General features: G+C 38.2%; 1 protein-coding gene across 2 annotated transcripts in view; it reads left to right on the top strand.

The window, feature by feature from the left end:
* HOOK3 (hook microtubule tethering protein 3) overlaps positions 1-18,464 on the top strand; it is a 97,981-nt gene that overhangs the window by 9,882 nt on the left and 69,635 nt on the right. For both annotated transcript variants that reach the window (XM_075526905.1, XM_075526904.1), the window contains exons 2-3: positions 4,495-4,580; positions 15,356-15,428. In XM_075526905.1, the coding sequence (XP_075383020.1) occupies positions 4,495-4,580; positions 15,356-15,428 (159 nt within the window). The remainder of the gene's footprint in view (positions 1-4,494; positions 4,581-15,355; positions 15,429-18,464) is intronic.

Below are 18,464 nucleotides of genomic sequence, written 5' to 3'. Positions count from 1 at the left end.
GAAGAAAAATGTTCTATATCTCGTAATTAGCTTATGATCCTGAAAAAAATTAATGGTCTGATTTCCTCCAGGCATTGAAGCTGAGTGAAATTTGGTTTAGTGGGATTCTTGCAGATCTCATAGGTAATATTGGGCAAATGTATGAGGACAGAAGTATCCAACCCTTCTTAATCTTCTCTGCCAGTTTGCTCTTTCAAGTGTTCTTGCTAATGGCTTGAGTAGTGATTCGCATCCAACCCAGTGAGGCTGGTTCCTTTCTTGTTCTTACTCCTTTAGCCACTTCTCCCTGTCTTAGCTGTGTGATCTGTTTCTTCTGTGGTGATATAGTATTGTTCTAGGCTCTACATGGCAGCTAGTTGTAGGCTTGCATAGTCGGTTCCAAAAATGTAAGGAAATAATGGGTAAATAATTCTAAAGTATCATTTATAGGTTGGGGAGTACTTTGCTCTGGTAAGTAACTAATTGAAAACCGGGAATTACCTTTTGTTGTGTTTACGCGTAAGGTAACCAGTCACACAGTGTTTTATGTACTAAGAACCTCTAATAAAGATTTCAGGTGTTATTACAAAAGAATACATAAAAGGTCTACTACGCAACTGCACCAGCAATGAAAACCAAGGTATGTAGATAATCACTGTGCAAAGAGCATGTCTTTCATTAACTCTTAGTGTTGAGAAGGGAAGGGTGCTGGAGAACTTTTTTTGTCTTTGGGGGGAAGGGGGTTGGGTTTTATGGTTGTGGTTTTTTTTTTTTTTTTTTTGTTGTTGTTGTTGGGGAGGGGGTTAACTTTTGTTTTCCTCCAGCTTCACAGGATGCTAGATTCCCCATCACAACTCTTATCTTGGTCTTCAGCTACTGTGTTTGAGAACTGAGTGTTCATCCAGTTCTCTGACCTTCATATCAAGATACGGATATGGTTGGCTTTCTGGGCTGCGAGCGCACATTGCCAGCTCATGTCCAGCTTTTCATCCACCAGTACCCCCAAGTCCTTCTCTGCAGGGCTGCTCTCAATCCCTTCATCCTCCAGCCTGTGTTGATAAGCAGGGGTTGCCCTGGTATCACCCTGTATTGACCCAGGTGCACGACTTCGCACTTGGCCTTGTTGAACCTCATGACGTTCACATGGGCCCACTTCTCGAGCTTGTCCAGGTCCCTCTGAATGGCATCCTGTCCCTCAAGTGTGATGTTAAGGCTCCATATAGTGGTACAAGAAGGGGGGGGGGGGGAGGGATTGTAACAGGGAATGGGAATGAATTTACAGCTTTGGGGAACTAACAATGGGAACAGTATTGCAAACACTCAAGAAGTAGGAGCAGTTCCAGCAGGATGAGAGAGGTCTTCCAGGAGGAAACACATTACAATGCACAGGAAGGACAGTGTTTTAACAGCTGTTATTGAACAGCTGTTTAGAGGCACAGACAAAAAAGTATTTGCTTCTTTGTCTCTACAGTGAGGCTCTGCTTCTGCATTGCCACATTCTTATCATTCTTCTCCCTTCTGGAAAATGAACTCTACTGTTTCTTAGAGTGGATTAGCATTTTGTGGAACTATCTGAGAATGGTATAGGAGTTTAACTTTGACATAAATTTGTAAAGCTGTTTTATGTAGGGGTTTTTTAAGAAAATTTGTTACTTTCATATCTCTGAAGGATATGAAAAGGATATAGCTCCTTTGTTTTAAGAGCTGAATAAATGTTTTGTAGCATAAATTTGACACCTTAATTGAAATATGCTGTGTATTTCTCTCCTATGCAAGCAAAGACATTTATTACAAAATTTAAGTATGTGAAGAAATAAGTAATATAATTAGTTTTAGTCTTTCTTTCTGTTCTTTGTCATCTAACTGTGAAAAGCATTATTGTCTTCAGTGGCAATCTTGCATGTGTGACTGTGAGGAAAAAAGAGTTCAGACTGGTTACCTGAGCCTTAATGACAGTTTTGACCTTTTCTTGTGTATAAAGTATTGGGGAAGTATGATGATAAAATTAGTTACAAAACAGCAGAGAGTATGCATCTTGTTTTTTTGTATTGTGGAAATAGGCTTAGCAACCTTTCTTCTTCCATCAGTGTAGCGGTATATCCTACGTACACTTTTATTTAGTCAAGGAGGTGTTTCATATATCAAGATACAAAATGAGTTTTAAAAAAACTGATTAGTTTGAAGTCTGCTTGAAGACCTCCTTAATGTCAGTATTGCTTATTAGAAAAGAGCATTTCACTTTGTCTATTTTTGAAAAATCATAATAGTAGTAGTTCTTAGGTGATTTTTTTTATTTGCTATTGTGCAGCAAAATGATTTAAATTTTCATTATTTAAAGGTACAATATGCAAAATTAGAATCAAGTTTTCATTGTCTATGCTTGAGAATTTTATCCTTATAGCATCTTGAACTTTTTCAAGCATAAGCATCCATGATGTCATTGCAGCTTTTTTTGCTAGAAAGTATTATTTCCTGTTTAATGTGTTGCTGAGTTTGTGGATTCAGACTCAGAATTGTCTCTGTATTCTTTGAACAGTATTGCCACAATTCAGAGATTGTAGATAAATTCAACTTTCTGGCGAAATAGCAATTTAATGTTATATCCTGTTATGTGGTGATTTTCACGTGTAGGGTTTTTTTTCCCACCTAGCCACATTGGTTTTCACCTAGTGTCTTGGCAATCTATGATGGCTTCTTGATTCTCTGGAGAAGAAGTGAGGAGCTGTGTTTTCTGCATAGCTCAGACCAAGCTATAGGAAAATCTGCTGAATCTGAAGTGTAGAAGTCACTTGTGTGATTTGTATGCCACACAGTAATTTGTTCTTGTACTCTTGGAACATGGACATCATTCATGACTCTTTGTTGGTCACTGTTGAACTTGCTCAGCAAACATGCTCTGAGAGCTCATTTTTTTGGCTCTTCAAGGACATCATTGCTGGGTGTTTTCCTAATTGAGTACTAGTGGTTTTTTTCTTCCAGAGTAAAGGAAAGAAAGGAACGTTCACCTATGTGCTTGTTCTCCAAATTAACATTAAATGGCATTGCTAGAGTGCTTACCTGACATTCCAAAGGTATTATGAGAATCTGGATATTCTGCTCTTGATTTTTTGAGAGCCTTTTCCTCAAAAAAGGACCTGCAAAGTTTCCCAGTTGTATGAATTGTCTTTTATTGTAAGATACATATCTAGAGGGCATTTGGGAAATGACTTGGACCAGCATTAGTGCTTCAAATGCCACTAAAGCATGAATGGTTGTGCATTATGTTCAGAAAAAAATGGTTGATGTATCTAATGTTTATGTAGCCTGAAGCTGCAAGCTCTCTTATAGGCTTTCTTATCCCTGGTGCATACGAGTAGTGCTTCACACAAATAAGCCCAGGCTTCCCCTACAAGGGGAAATCAAATCATGTCATCAAAACTGTTTTCACAAAACTCATCCGCATCCTTTAAAGATAATGTTCATTTAAAGTAAATGATCAAATAACTTAGACCAGTCGAAAAGACTATGCTGAAGCGGAAAGGCTCTTTTCCACACCAAGGGAGGAAGAGAGAAAAGAGCTTTGCCTTCTGCATTTGTACATTTGCTGATATGGTGAGGGGAGGGTTTCAGATGTATGCTATATGTGTGAAAATGGAGTTGATGAATAGAAGTCATACAGAAATTATGTGTATTGATGAGTGGTTTTTTTGTTAAGAGATATTCTTGCTCCTGTGTGATCTAGAGTATTACATAGCATCCTCAGAAAATTAACTTTAGGTTGGTCTTAAGTGCATTCAGCGTTCAGTCTGTGGAGGGGAATTTGTTACAAACTAACTCATCTTTAGTCATAAGTAATTCTGTCATCACACAGCTCAGTCCTATGATCCTTGCCATTCAGAATAGCAGCATTTTCGAATCTTAGCTTCCGAGGACCAGAGGCTTGCCATTATGTGGACTTTACTGTCTGTCACTGTGTTAATAAAACACCCTGAAATATTCAGAACGCTAGGAGTGCATGGACCTGTTAGGGTTTAGTAGCATTGTGCTCTCCTCTTCCATCTGACAGTAGGGAACAGTTCAGTTTGGAGTATGTATGTTCCTCTACATTTGATCTGCTGGTTGTGGGGAGCCTATGAGAGTTTTGTGTGATCAGTGTTACTTCTAAAAGCCGAGTTTCTTATGTGAGTTCATTGAGAGAGTGTACTTGAATATGTGCTCCAGAAGTACTTGCATGGGAGAACAGAAGGCCCAGTGCCTTTCCAAATTAGAAAATGCTGTGGAAAATTTGCCTTTTGGAGAATGTACTGCTGCTATTTGTAGGAAAGTTTACAAGTTTGCGAAAACAAAGATGCTAAGCCCTGTCAGTAGTTCATTTCCTTGATTGCTATTAAATCTCAAGCTTCTTAATTCTTAACATGTACACTAAACATGGGGGGTTTACTCTGTTCTATTTGCTGTTTGGTAGCGTTTTTTTTTACTTTTGAAAATCCCTTGACATAGAAGTAAAAGAAGATAACCTTTTCCTTTCTCCCCCAGATCCAGACGTTTAATGTGGAGGCACCATGCCAGACCGTGGAAGATTTAACGAATGGGGTTGTGATGGCCCAGGTTCTTCAAAAAATGTAAGAAGTTGTGTATTTAATTCATTAAATACACACAGTTTTATTATCTATACATTTCTCTGTATTTAAGTGTATTTTAGTTCAAACTTGGCTGGTATTCCATAAGGATGTGGCTTTTCCTATGCTTAGACAATACTTTAATCTGGAACATGACTAATATATTTTTTCTCTGTAGTTTCCAGATAACTATCTTAAATGCAAAAAAAAAAAGTTTTGTTTCAGGGAGGTATTTATTCAAGTGTGAGCTTACTGGAAAGTGAGTTGGGTTAAAACTAAGCTTACAAATTCAAACTTTTTTAAAAAGTTGGAACCAGTGCAAGGTAAGGTATTCGCCCTGATCATTGTTTGAAACTACAGTCAGTATATCAGTAATGTTAGAATTAGTTTCATGCAATAAAACTTCTGTAATGAACTGAATGGAACTGTCAATTTAGTTGTTTGCAAAGATACTATGTTCTTGAAAGTAAGTGAAGGAATAATAGCTGTTACACTAGATAATGTTTTTTTTCTTTTGAACTTTAAGATCAAATAGGATAAAATGCATTAGTTCAGCATCTCAGTGTAATCTAGGATGTTTCTGGGGACTACAGATATGCATCTGAAATGTAGCTATATGCAGAATTACTTGTTTTCACAGAAACACAACTACAACTTTTTATCATGCAATAGAAAGTTAGGCAGCATTTACCAGTCAGCAGTCCAAATTGAGCATGCCCATTCCTACAGACCTATTTTTTTTAAAAAAAGACATGCTTTATTCCTTTTAACCTGAAGAGGATACTGTCTTGAGTGTAAATGCAGAATAAAATGTTTCCTATGTAATTTGTTAAAAATGAAGACTGGACAGGTACGGAATAGATATGAACAGCTTTCCATTAGAGTTCTTCTGGTTTGCATCGAAGAATTGTAGAATAGTTGAGGTTGGAAGGCACCTCTGGAGTGTTTAATCCAACTCACCTGCTCAATGCAGAGTCTGCTAGAGCAAGTTGCCCCAGGATTGTGTCCAGTCAGATTTTGAGTATATGGAAGGATGGAGACTCCACAGCCCCTCGGGGCTACCTGTTCAATATTCAATTGCCCTCACAGTTTAAAAAAAAAAAAAAATGAAGGGGGCATTTTTTTCTTTATGTTCAGATGGAAGTACTTGTCTTGCAGTTTGTGCCCACTGCCTCTTGTCTATTCACTGGACACCATTGAGAAGATTATGTGAGGGTATAAAGAAGGAGAATCCCACTGAGCCTTCTGTTCTTGAGGCTAAACAGACACAGCTCGCTCAGTTTCGCCTCGTATGATAGATGTTCCAGTCTGTTAATCATCATAATTGCCTTTTGCTGATCTTCGTTGTGTGTCCAGGTCTCTCTCATACTGCCCAGGACACAGCACTTCAGATACAGTCTCACCAGAGTTGAGTAGTACCTCCCTTGGCCTGCTGGCAATGCTCTTCCCAATGTAGCCCAGGATGTGGTTGGCCTTCTTTGCTACAAGGACACATTGCTGGAATGTGTTCAGCTTGGTTTCTACCAAGATGCTTCTCTGCAAAGCTGCTTTCCAACCAGTTGGCCCCCAGCATATACTGGTGCATGGGGTTTGCACTTACCTTTGCTGAAATGCATAAGGTTCCTGTCAGCCCATTTCTCCAGCCTGTCGAGATCCTTCCAAATGGCAGCACAGCTATCAGGTGTATCAAACACTCCTTCCAGTTTTGTATTATCTGAAAACTTGCACTCTGTTCCATCATGTAGGTCACTATCAAAGATGTTTAATAGTATTGACCCCTTGGGTATGCTGCTAGTGGACTGGCCTCCAGCTGGACTTGGTGCTGCTGCTCATAATCCTTTGAGCCTGGCAGTTCAGCCATTTTTCAGCCCACCTCACTATCCACTTACCCAGGCTGTGCTTCATCAGTTTGTCCATGATGATATCATCCTGATCAGGCAGTCTGTAGCAGGCACCTATATCAATGTCACCTTGTTGGTCTGCCTGGTCATCCTGACCCATAATCTCTCAGCTGGCTCATCATCCATCCCAGGGCAGAGCTCATGCGTTCTTGCTGCTTTCTCACATAAAGGGCATCTCCCTGTCACTGCCTTCCCAGCTTGTTCTTCCTAAAGAGCCTGTATTCATTCTCGGCAGCAGCCTTGTCATGTGAGCCATCCTACCGTGTCTTCATGATCCCATTGAGACTGTGGCTTTGTAACTACACACAGAGCTCTTTTTCCTCCTGTTTGTTCTCCATGCTGCACGCATTAGTGCACAGGGACTTCACATGTGGATCCAGTCTTGCTGATTCCCAAGAAAGAGAGCTTTCCTTGTGGTGTTTTTCTTTAGGCCTTTCCTTATTTATGTGCCTATGCTTCAGGTGACCCCACTTCAGCATCATTTTGTTGACTATGAGGTATCTCTTGTTCACATCATCCCACACCCTTTGCTTGCCAACAGAGTCCACTACTTTGTCACTTGATGTTTGGTTGTATTTTCCCTCCTCTATTGTTCTGTGTTTACAACTGTTCTCACCGGGTTGGCCAGCCTGTTGGCGAAGATGCTTCTGCCCACCATAGTCAGGTGGATCCCATCTCTTCCAGGCAGTCCTTGATTCTCACTCTATGGTCATAGAAACTAAAACCCTGCTGCCAACACCAGTTCACAGCTGGTTGTTGATCTGCAGGATCTGTCTGCTCCTCAAGCCCTTCCAGCTAACCAGCGTGACTGGGGTGAACACCACTATGGGCCTTGACTGTAGCTTCTAGAGCCACATAATCACACTTGGTACTTTCCAGGTCTCCCTAGCTGTATAGCTGCTGCCCAGGTGGAAGACCAGAAGGAGTAATAGTCTGAGGGCTGGACAAGCTTTGGCAGTCTTTCAACAATACCATGAATTCAAACCCCTAGCAAGCAGCAACCCTTCTTAGATGCTGAGTCAGTCAGAACATGAGGGTCCTCCATTTGTTGCTAATGCTTACCATTTCCCTCTTGTGCTGCTGCGTGGCTCAGGTTTACTGAACACAGATGATTTGTTTGACAGAGCTCCTAGCCCCTTAACTGCTATGAGGGCACTGAATCTGTTCTGTAGTTGTAAATCCTCAGGTGGAGCAGGAGCCTTCCTCCTAGTGAAAGAAAGAGCTGCCAGTTCACAGGAAGAAAAAAGGAGGAAAGAGGAAATCTCGATGTAGACAAATATTTCAAGGGAACACTTTTTAACATGTAGAAAGGTGAGGTATGGAGCGTAGAATCCTAAAGGCTTGACGCAGACAGCAGTCATTCTTTCCCACCTGAAACTTCAAAGAAGATGTAAATGCTGCAGGGTTTCTTTCTGTACTTAATTTCTCCTTCTGTGAGGAAGATGAGGCATCACTTAAGAATTATCCAATCTTTACATATTTTTGCATCAAACAAAACTAACTTCAAGTAATGGCAGCAGTCCTCTTGCTTCAGAGCAATTGAAGCAGTTTCGACTGTTTTAATGTATTTTGCTCATACACAAAAGATGACACAACACACCCCCCTAGTAGAAATGGATTTTCCAACCCAGCTTTTAAATCAGCTCACTTGCAAGTTTTCTGAAGTCTGAACATCAAGTTTACAAGTCTGAAGGTAAATACAACATAAATCAGATACTGTTCCTTTTTTTTTTTTTTTTTTTTTTAGGATTGGAAAGATATTGTCTTTTTTTCCCTGCTGGAGTATAAGAAGGTGGTGACCATAGAAATGGTGTGTTCAGTAAACTTTATAGTAAGTCAGGATTTCAGCATAATCATCTGTGAATCTGTTTTCAGAGCATTTAGAAAAAATGTAATAGTGACATATTTCATATGGGTATTTATCTGTCTTGAACTTCTGTAGTTCTTCCAGGTTCCACTTAACTTAATGATGGGCCAGCAGTTGATAACTGTGTATTCTTGATTGAATAGTTCAAAGACTAATCAGAATTTGCATCTAAAACATAATATACCTTGATACAAACCAAAATAAAACTTCAGTGTCAAAAGCCCCTCAATAACCTTACTGACTATTTTAGTGTAGTACTGTCATGACTTGAAATACTGCCTTTCTCCTTGCCTTGATATTAAGAAAGGAAAACTGTTCTGAGATACCGTTTTCAGCTGATGAACTGATGTTTTAAAAAGAGATGTACAATACAAATATTGCATTTCTGTAGCATAATTTTAAAATATTTCCTGGAGCAATTGACATGCTGACACTGAATGCGGGAATTCTTTAGTTTACCCAGTTTATGTGTAAAGATCAGCTAAGCAATTTAAAGTTCTTTCTCTATGCCCTAGGTAATAATTTGAACTTGACAAAATTAGTGTTTGTCTGTCTTAATTTCTGATAGTTGTGCTTCAGATTTACCATTTTGCATACTCGTGCAATGAATACATTGATTCTCACGCAGAGATTTAGCAATAATATTGCTAAATCTTGACTGCATTCCTGTTCAGATAAACTTTGAAGTGCAGCAGCAAGCCGATCTTGGATTGTAAAACAGGAATGATAACATATGAACAATTTTTGAGGGAAAATATTATTGCTTTTTTTTTTGTAGTAACAGAAGATGCCTCCAATTGATTTTTTTAAGTAGATGCCAAGGGCTGCAGAATAGCCAAACATGGTCAGTTTCCCTGGACGTGAAAGATGGGAACATATGCCGAATACAGGGATCAGCGTTTGTATAGTTGACTAGAAAACTGATCAGGAGCATGTTGACAAAGCCATTTTAAGTATTCTTTCTTGAAAACAAAACCAAATTCGACACTAGCAGTGAAATCCTCCTTTTGCTCCTTCAGACAGATCCCACAGGAAGAATACTTAGTCAGGAATCAGGGAATGTTCAATGATATGAAGCAAGTCTAGAGCAGGCTTTTCCAGTCTACCCTTCTTTTTATATTAGCAGCACTGGCTCCCTCCCTGTCCCAAGAAAGATAACCATGTAGAAGAGAATTTTTGCGGGTGTAGAAATGTATAAGAGCAAGACAGCTGGGTGCTCAAGGTTATTTGGAAAAATCACGCAGTGATGTTAAATAGCAAAGAGCCAAGCACAGCCTGAAAGCACCAGGTCACTGCAAACAGATGTCATTTGCAGTGAAAACTTGAACAGTTGTGGCTTTGACATGAAAATCTCTCAACAAGTTAATCTTCAGAGGACAAATTTATTGTCTCTACTGGAGACACAAAGCTTAAACACTGTTACTGTTATTCCACTGAGAAGGGTAAACTACTATTTCTGTAATGCATGTTCCTTGAAACTGGGGTGTCTTTCAGTATAGTTGCCTCCCGTTTAGGGTTCTTCATCAATGTGTGTTCTTTGAGGCTAATAATACTAACAGGTTAATTACATAAAGGTGGGAGGGGAGAATTCTGACAACTTTTGGGTGCATCAGGACTTTTACTATAGTCAATTAATTAATGTTTAAAAAATAGCCGAAAGAGTAGATTAATATATCCAGTGAGAAATTTTTAAAAAGTAAAAAAAAAAAAGTTTGTTATGAATGAAGAAAATGCAGTCAGTGAAGAACTCAAACTAAGTGAGGTAGAGCATTGATGAAAATTAAAAGGTATTGGGGTGATCCAGTGATCTGGGTATATTTCCATAGGAGAGTAAGGATAGCATTTCTTCTTGAAAACTTCAAAGTTTAGAAGTTTGAACTATCCTTTCTATTTTTTTTTTTTTTTTAACCTCCACCTTCATAGAAAGAGTCCATTGGTACTTAGGAGGGCAGGAGATAGTGGAAACAAGATGGAATTAAGACAGTAGTTTATGATGAGGAACAGTTTCAAAGAGATCCCTAGTTCAGGGAATTAGTTGCTTTAGATATACAGAAAATTTGCACAACACAGAACTGTAGGATTTGTTGTCAGTTAAAGAAAAAAAGGAAGAATATTGCTTATTCATCAGCTGATAACAAACATCCGTGCCTTGTGTCAAGTGTTCAGAAGGGGCCAGCAGCTCCTTACATTGTTATCAATTTTTTTCATTGTTTTCAATATTTTTTTGCAGTCAAGGTAGCAGCTTACTTTTAAGTAAGGGCCATTCATCAGAAGTAACAACTCATGCAGCAGAATTTTCTGTAATAAAACTGCTGGAAGAGGCTGTGAGAAGAAAAGGGTACAGAGGGCATTACTGACACCTTCAGAAGCTTTTCACTGATGTAGTGTGTGATATAAAATGGAGAAATGCGTGCTATGTAACCAAGCATGAGCATTTTGCTTAGAGATTCAGTTGTTAATAAATCGATGTTGGTAAATCCCTGAAGGATGTTTTATTTCTTTTTATCATAAAACTTTTTCTTCTAATTTCAGGTTAAAGTACCATTAAATGTGATTCTCCAAGGCTAACTATAATATCTTGGAGGAAGAAATTCAGCCTATGGTTTAGCTTATCTTTTTTTGTATTATACTGTAAGATTCACTGTTCATTTGTGTTCAGATGTGAAGCTTACTGGTCTCTCTGACTAGAATTGGTATGAAATACAGTAAGATAAGATGCCTGGACACAGTCAGTGTTGATGATTATTTTATGGAGTACTGTACTCCAAGAGTAAAGATTGGAAGCAAAAGAAAATGTTTGAACTATCTATGAGTAGACTGTCTGCCTAAAATCATGTAGCTCATGCTTTTTGGAGCAGATAGAAGTGCCATAGCTTGCTTCTGAATTGCATCCTCTTTTCTTAATTTTATTTTTGTGGCCTTCACTGATGTTGCTCATTGATATCCCTAGAACAGCATAATTCCCTTTTTTATACTACAATTTTAAATTTTCCTCTTATCCCACTCTGGAGACTGCTTAGTACCAGGTGTCCCTCTTGTTTTAATTCTTTCTTCATCTGTCATACTGGCGTTGGTAAATGTAAGAGATGGTATATATTTTCATTTGTCATCTGTGCATTGTGCCCCACTTAATGAATTATTCATTTGTTATATTATACATTGCATCATGCTGTGTATGTTTTGACACATGCAGAACACAAAAGCCATGCTTTTGTATATCACTGGAGGAGGGAAATTTTTGTAAACAGACATTTCTTAAAGCAGCTTAGTGTACCACTGTTAAAATGAGTAATAATCATGAGTTATACTACATGCTCTGTGGGCTGGTTTTCTTCAGAAGAGTATTTCTGTCTCTTGGCATCTATGATGTGGAGAGATGATTGCTTAAATAAAGGAAAATTTGCATACAAAATAAGATGGAGATGGTATAAAAGAGCACTGCTGAAAACAACATCACATGAAGTGGTACAGCATTAACAACAGCATGAGTATCTTGTGCTCTGAAGAAAAGTCCCAGTTATCTGCAGTACTATTCAGATATTAGGCAGCAATCAACTGATACACAAATACCTTTATAAACCTGGTAAGTTATCCAGTGCAAGTTATTGTCCAAGTTTGGATCTAGGTTCAGGAACTTACCGAATTCAAAATGTTTGGTTCAAACAAGTCATCTCATGGTAATGATGATGCTCCAGTCAGTTCTCTTCTGCCCTTGTGTAGTGCAGTAGCTCCTCAAAATGAGCTGGTAGGCTTTGTAATCACAGCTGCTCAGTTCTCAACCACACATTTTTGTATTTGCTTAGGTGATGCTTTTTCAGACGCTGTAAGAAATAACACCATCTTTCTTAATGACATGGACTAAGGGAGTTAAAGAACTCTGAATGTGATTGAATCATGATTCCCAAAGATTCAGCAGAGGGAGACTTGTTTGTAGCAAGGGCTGTGAATGACCTAATGTCTGGAAGCTCCTCTTAAAAAGTATTTGTAGAAATTCTGATGGGAAATTTTTTATTTCAGACTTGATTTCTGTTAGCTTGATATATAGAGAAAGCATTGCTATTGGTATTAATTCTGAACCTTAATTGGACTTTCGAGGACAGAAATGAAATTATAATGGCACACTAGGAATGATTCTGAGGTGATTTATGGATGAGGAAAGAATGGTCATTCTAGATTTGCTTGGTATTGATACCCAACCTGTTGCTTTTCTGCTTGTTGTATTCCTGGCAAAGTGTTTTTGCAATATGCTACTAATTAGTGTGTAGTCTGCATGGAGGTACTGTGAAGAGAATTGTTGGTACTATTCTGACCACTCTTACATGTTGATGATTTTGAGTGGCTTACTTATCAGCTGCTGGACCCTTGGATACTTCCATGAGATTTATATACTTAAAAAGAAAAAACAAGTGGGATCTGTAGGAGATGACTACTGCACTGAGTTTAGATTTAATTCTCAGGGACCTTCCTTATATATGTCTAATGATAAGACTTCCATCAAGACAGTGAAGGCCAGTTGCTGGTCCATGTGTTACTTTTATCGCAGTAGTAGATGCAAAAAGCTGCTTAGTTGCTATTGAAGTACAGGCTTCCAGAGTGGAATGAGTTGGAGCTGACCCTGAAATCTTGTTACTCTTCCTCAGCTGATGCCCTTGTTGTTGAAAATCGGGTATGCAATATTAGCCAGCCAGTCAGTCCAAATATAATTTTGCTTGTGGGCAGTCGTTTATGGTTACCCATGTTGCTTCTTAGAGTCAGGATTTACAATGAAAATGGTAAGTCAAGAATTGGTATATTCATGGCATTGCAGCCATGAAGCAGCTGAAGATGTTAGTCACCAAGTGCAATCCTTAAAATGATAAGGTACAGTCCTTAAGAAGGTCCTGTCGGTCTTTTTTGCTGGTGAAGCACAGGTAACTACGCATACCTGCTTTCTCACTCAGCTGCACAAACACTTTGTAATTGTAAGTCTGTTGTAAGCAAGGCTCACTTGGCAATTCCCAGAAGACCCATGAAAGATACTAGGGTGCTTTTTGAACTCCACACCTCAAATGAAATCAAGTGGGGCTACCTGGGGCTTGAACTCTCATTTTTTTTCGTTACTGTCCAGATGATTTTGTTGTGATTGAGAGGAAGTTAGGCAAATTAAGACTTTTTGCAAGGAGAGACATTGGTTTCATGTAAAAGCTGAACGTGAGCGGTCTTCATCTCTAGTGGATCTTGTATGTATTTGAATCAATTTCATTCTTAGGTTTACCTGTCTTCTGAGGGCAGAGGACATTTAAAAGCTATTTGAAAACATTTATTTCAAAACCAGATGAAAATGTGGATAAGACATTGCTTTTTCTGTTTCATAGTTTAAGATTCTGTCATCTGTGCTAGAACTGCACTGTTTTTGAATGGAGGTAATTTGGAGTCATCAACTTAACTAGTAATTAAAGCTGTTCTTCCAGCTATATGTTTGCGGATGCCATGTCAGAGGAAAGGAAATATGCTGTAATCTTCACCAGAGTCTGTAACAGAATGTATAAAAATAGCAATTGGAATGTGTCAGAAGAGGAAACATTGCTGTTTGTGATCTCTCTCCATTGCTGTGTATCGTATCACGGGTGGCTTGCAGACCTTGATGCACTGTGAAGAAGACATTGTGGGGAAGATGGGGTGTGGGAGATACTGTGCATGAGGTACAAAGTGTGGCTACAAAGTCTGTGCCCTAATATAAGTACTGATGTAGTTGCTGGTTTACAGCATATATGATACAGAGGTCATTTGAATCTCCAGACACGTTCATAGTTTTCTTGAGCTTTTGCCAAAAGATTTCACGGCATCTTGCCCTTAAAAAAAGAGCTCAGCCTGGAACCTTTGTATCTGTGGAGGATACAGCAGTAGATCTAATAGTACCTGGTGGCAAATGCAGCAGTATAAGTCCAGAAATTAGAATACTTCACATGAAACTCTAACCTGGCCTACCACACTGACTCTTAAGAGACTTATGCTTACAAAAAATGGCAGGTTTTTTTTCCCCCGACTATATCAACTTTATATGTTGGATGAAATATGAGCCTTTCCTTATATTATGTTGGCCTACTCCTTTAAAACCAGTTGTTTGTAGTGCATTTTTTCTCCTTAGTTCTGATCATAGCATTTTCAAAATTCTGTATGATACAATGAAAATTTGACTTAAGTGAACAGTAGAAAATAATAGTAGTTAGCCTTTTAGATGATCTTGGAACCTGGGGGCAAGAGAGTCTTGGGAGTTGTCTTGAAGAAGCAACTTATGGAAGGTGCTTGTGAGAAAAAAGAAGAGAGGGAAGAACTTTATACAAATAGGAGTATACTCTACAAACAGTAGGTGTTCTGCTCTTTATCTTGATTGCCTTGTCAAAAGTGCAGAAGATAGAAGAACTTTTAAGGAAAGGTGTTCATGAAAAGATTTGTCTAGGGTTACCATGAAAAGAGATTTGCAAAAACCGATAGTGTTTGGTAGATGAAATAATAGTAAAGTGTGTTCTCAGTAGTAAATACTTAACTTCAGTGATACTTTTTAACTCTTCTTACTGTATAAAGACAACATATGTATTGTTCAGTCTCAAGCTTCCCACTGAGAAGGTGAATATTTGTAAGCAGTGTACTGCAGTAGGGATCCATAATATGTGGAAAAGTAATAATTTTTGTAACACTTTCAAGTAATGCAAGCAGATATTGCTCCAGCACCAGCCAATAAATTAGAGGAAGAAGAACTTACAGAGGGAAAAACTGGCAAAATGCATTCTGAGTACAGCAGCTTCCTCAAAAGTATTAGCTACTCATGGCACACAAAGGAAGCTGTGCTGTCAGCAGAGTGCAAGGCCTTAGAAACGTGAGTAGCAGGATTCTGAACTACTATGGTACAGGCCATGTGTCAGATACAGAGGTAGTCATTTAAATAACCTCAGCCTGAGATAGGGGCTTGATCACTAATGTATCCTCTGTAACCTGTTTTTAATGAATATTCTACATTTTTTGTGTTTCAGAGATCCAGCTTACTTTGATGAAAATTGGCTGAACAGGATCAAAACAGAAGTAGGAGATAATTGGAGGCTAAAGGTATTTTACTTCGCTTGTCTGAGAATCTGTATTTCAGTTCTTAATACAATATTGTATCTCAATATTAGCATATTTCTAGATTAAGACCTTGCTTTATAGTACAGCATTTTGAGTTTTAGACCATTTTAATTACGCTTACTTGTTTTTTATGTTTTTATAGTCCTGCACAAGTTTAGCAAAGAAAAGACATTTTTAGTTTGAGAATAAATAAAATTAAAAACGTAAAAGGAAAATATTAAAATAAATTTTATGCATCAATTACCTCTCTTTGTTTTTCAAATGTTGAATGAAAGATTTTTTTAAATGCAAAGTGTGAAAGTAGCATTAAAAAAAAGAGCTCTGAGAAACAGCTGCATAAAAATAGCAGAATTATTATTCTGCAATTTATTTAAGTAAATAGCAAAGTGTTATTTCCTTTTACTTTGTCAGCTCTGCACAACTACTGAGCTTTAGAAGAGGAAGTCGTGGTTTTTGTGTGTTGTTTGTACTTAGCATGTTTTTTAACCATGGTCTATTCGCTGGGTCATTTGTATCACTTGGTATTCTAGTACTTTCTCTGCAAACCTTAAGGCAACAGAATGTACAGTGCTATGGCTGAGGAGTATGTTGGTTTATAAAACCTGAAGAACATAGTTTCGCATGCAGATGTTAGTGTAGTTTCTGAGCAGTTTTGTTCAGAGAATGATATATGTACCCTTCTACATTGCCATTTCCAGCCCAACTACTTGGGGAAACAGAATAGTGATGGTTTGTCTGTTAGTTCATGTTTGCTATAAAACCATTTTATTGCAGCCACCAAAACCCCTTCTGAGCATCTGGGGAAGGGCTACGACTGTGAAAAGCTCTAGTTATTTACAGGCTCATCAACATCACTGGCTGAATAGAAGGCACACGCAGATAAGTGCTGCCTGAGACAAGGATGGAGCATACTGCTGCTGTGTATGTTTTGACTTGGCTAGCAGACCTGTCAGTGTGGTCTCTGCTGACTGGCCAGCTGTGTGCGACTCTGGGCTGCTTTAGAATGTTTTGTCTACGAGGGCTGCCAGCAAAAATGTGGGTACATTGATGAGGATATATTGACTGGCTGGTGAATAAAAGACGTGATCCCTAAAACAGCTCTGTTAGTTCTGCTGCTTGTAGAGCAGTTAAGCTAAGTGAACTTTTCAAAGCAGCCTGTGGAATTGCAAGTGAACAGCTGGATACAAGGTTTTATTTTTCTCTAAAATATTTTTGTGGCTTTTTTCTAAGGAATATTGAAGTCTTGGCTGTTAAATTTGGAGAACAGCAAATTGAGAACTGTTTGTTATAATAGCACTTCAGCTGATCGAAAGCAGAGCAGCAGCTTCTGTAACTCTCATATGGAGCTTAAGGAATAAATTTTTTTGTGTCTCCCACCAATTTGGCAGATACTAAGTCTTAGCAGGTGTGAATAAAAGAAGAAAAAAGCTGAGGAATCTAGTAACTTCTGTAGTGATTGAGGTTGGAAAAACATCAGGTCAAATTTCAGTTTCTTGCTGATGTCATTCCTTCTTGTTTTTCATATATCCATGTAAATAAGAGCTAAAGGCTGATTATTTTTTTGTTTAAAAGAGACGTATACTCCAGCTTTTTGTATACATTTTTTATATACCAGTTCCCTTTTAATGAAAAACACTAAAAGGCACAAATGGGATATTTTAACTCTTATTTTGTAACCAGTAAAGTAATCCTATACTTTGCCAACTGTTGTTCTTTGTATGTGAATAAACACTATTAGTAATCTAGTTGTTCAAACGTCTATCAGTCAATCCATCATTTATAGTTTGGCTTGTAGGAACACTTTCAATCTGTGCACTTCTATTTGTTTATTACTAGAGTTAAAATGTAGGCAACATACTTCTGTGTGACTCAATGATATAGATTTCCCTTCATATTTTAAGAAGCACCATGAGAAATGGTAATTGGGTTATCTCACTACCTCACAAGTCATGATAATGAGCCGAATTATATTCTTGTTGCTAAACGTGGTTGCTCTTTGCCTCCGATATCATATGGTGTAATAGTCACCACTTGTACAAGCTCTCGGTATTGTGAACCACGTAAAGGAGCCAGACTAGTAGGGGAAATAAGTTAAAAAAAGCAAACTAAGATGGAATGTGCAGGTAGTTCTACTTTGTGGAACAGTGGTTAGGATGGCCTAACAGAGGTTATTGTAGGCCTGATGTGGCCCTCCTAACCACTGGTGAAACAGATACTCAGAAAATCATGCAGTTGTTAACTTTGAGGTGGATGCTGTCCTGTATGGGGAATAAACAAGAATATATGGCTCGGCTTTCATGATTTTTTTTTTTTGCTCAGCAGTTCACTTTCCGATAACTGCAAGAATGCAGTCTTATTAAAAATATTTTCCCTGTTGCTGTACCAGTTTAAAACAAATGTATAAATTCACAAGGATGTTGTTATATTCTTGGTTTCAGGGCAGGTTGTCTGACTTTAGAGATTGAGCAATGCACAGGATAGAAAAAGGGAAATGTTAGAACTCAGAGGACTTGCAAAGTAGGAAGCATTCAGCAAGCGTTTTGTGTATTACAGCTGACCAGATCCTTGTCTGCTGTGTTTAGTAGAGAAACATGTTGTTACTTCTTTGTGGTTAAAATTTCTGGGGCGTAGCATGCATCAATGTACATAGCAGTTTGTTTTCCCTTTGGGCAACAAAAACCTACTACTTACTGCTGCCTCAACTGCAATTTTATGTTGTGGTTAAAAAAAAATTAAAAAAAAAGAGCAGGGATATCTCTTTCCTGATGTACAACTGAACACTTTAATATAGCCAGTTTAAACTGTGTACACACTAGTTTCACACTGAAGAAGACATTTTGAAGATAAAAAGGCCTTTGTCGAAAATGGGAAACAGCATAGAAAATAATTGTGTTGCCAAAATTTTGCAGGAATGAAAGCCCCTAATCAAGAAACAAGAATAGTTCAATGTCAAGTCATACAGGAATACCAGTAACAGAACAGAAATTTAAATAGTTAGTGATTTGATACACCCATGTA

Source organism: Mycteria americana, chromosome Z (assembly GCF_035582795.1).
Source record: "Mycteria americana isolate JAX WOST 10 ecotype Jacksonville Zoo and Gardens chromosome Z, USCA_MyAme_1.0, whole genome shotgun sequence".
Lineage (NCBI taxonomy): Eukaryota > Metazoa > Chordata > Aves > Ciconiiformes > Ciconiidae > Mycteria > Mycteria americana.
The sequence above is the reverse complement of the archived record's forward strand: the minus strand, read 5'-3'. Positions and strand labels throughout refer to the sequence as shown.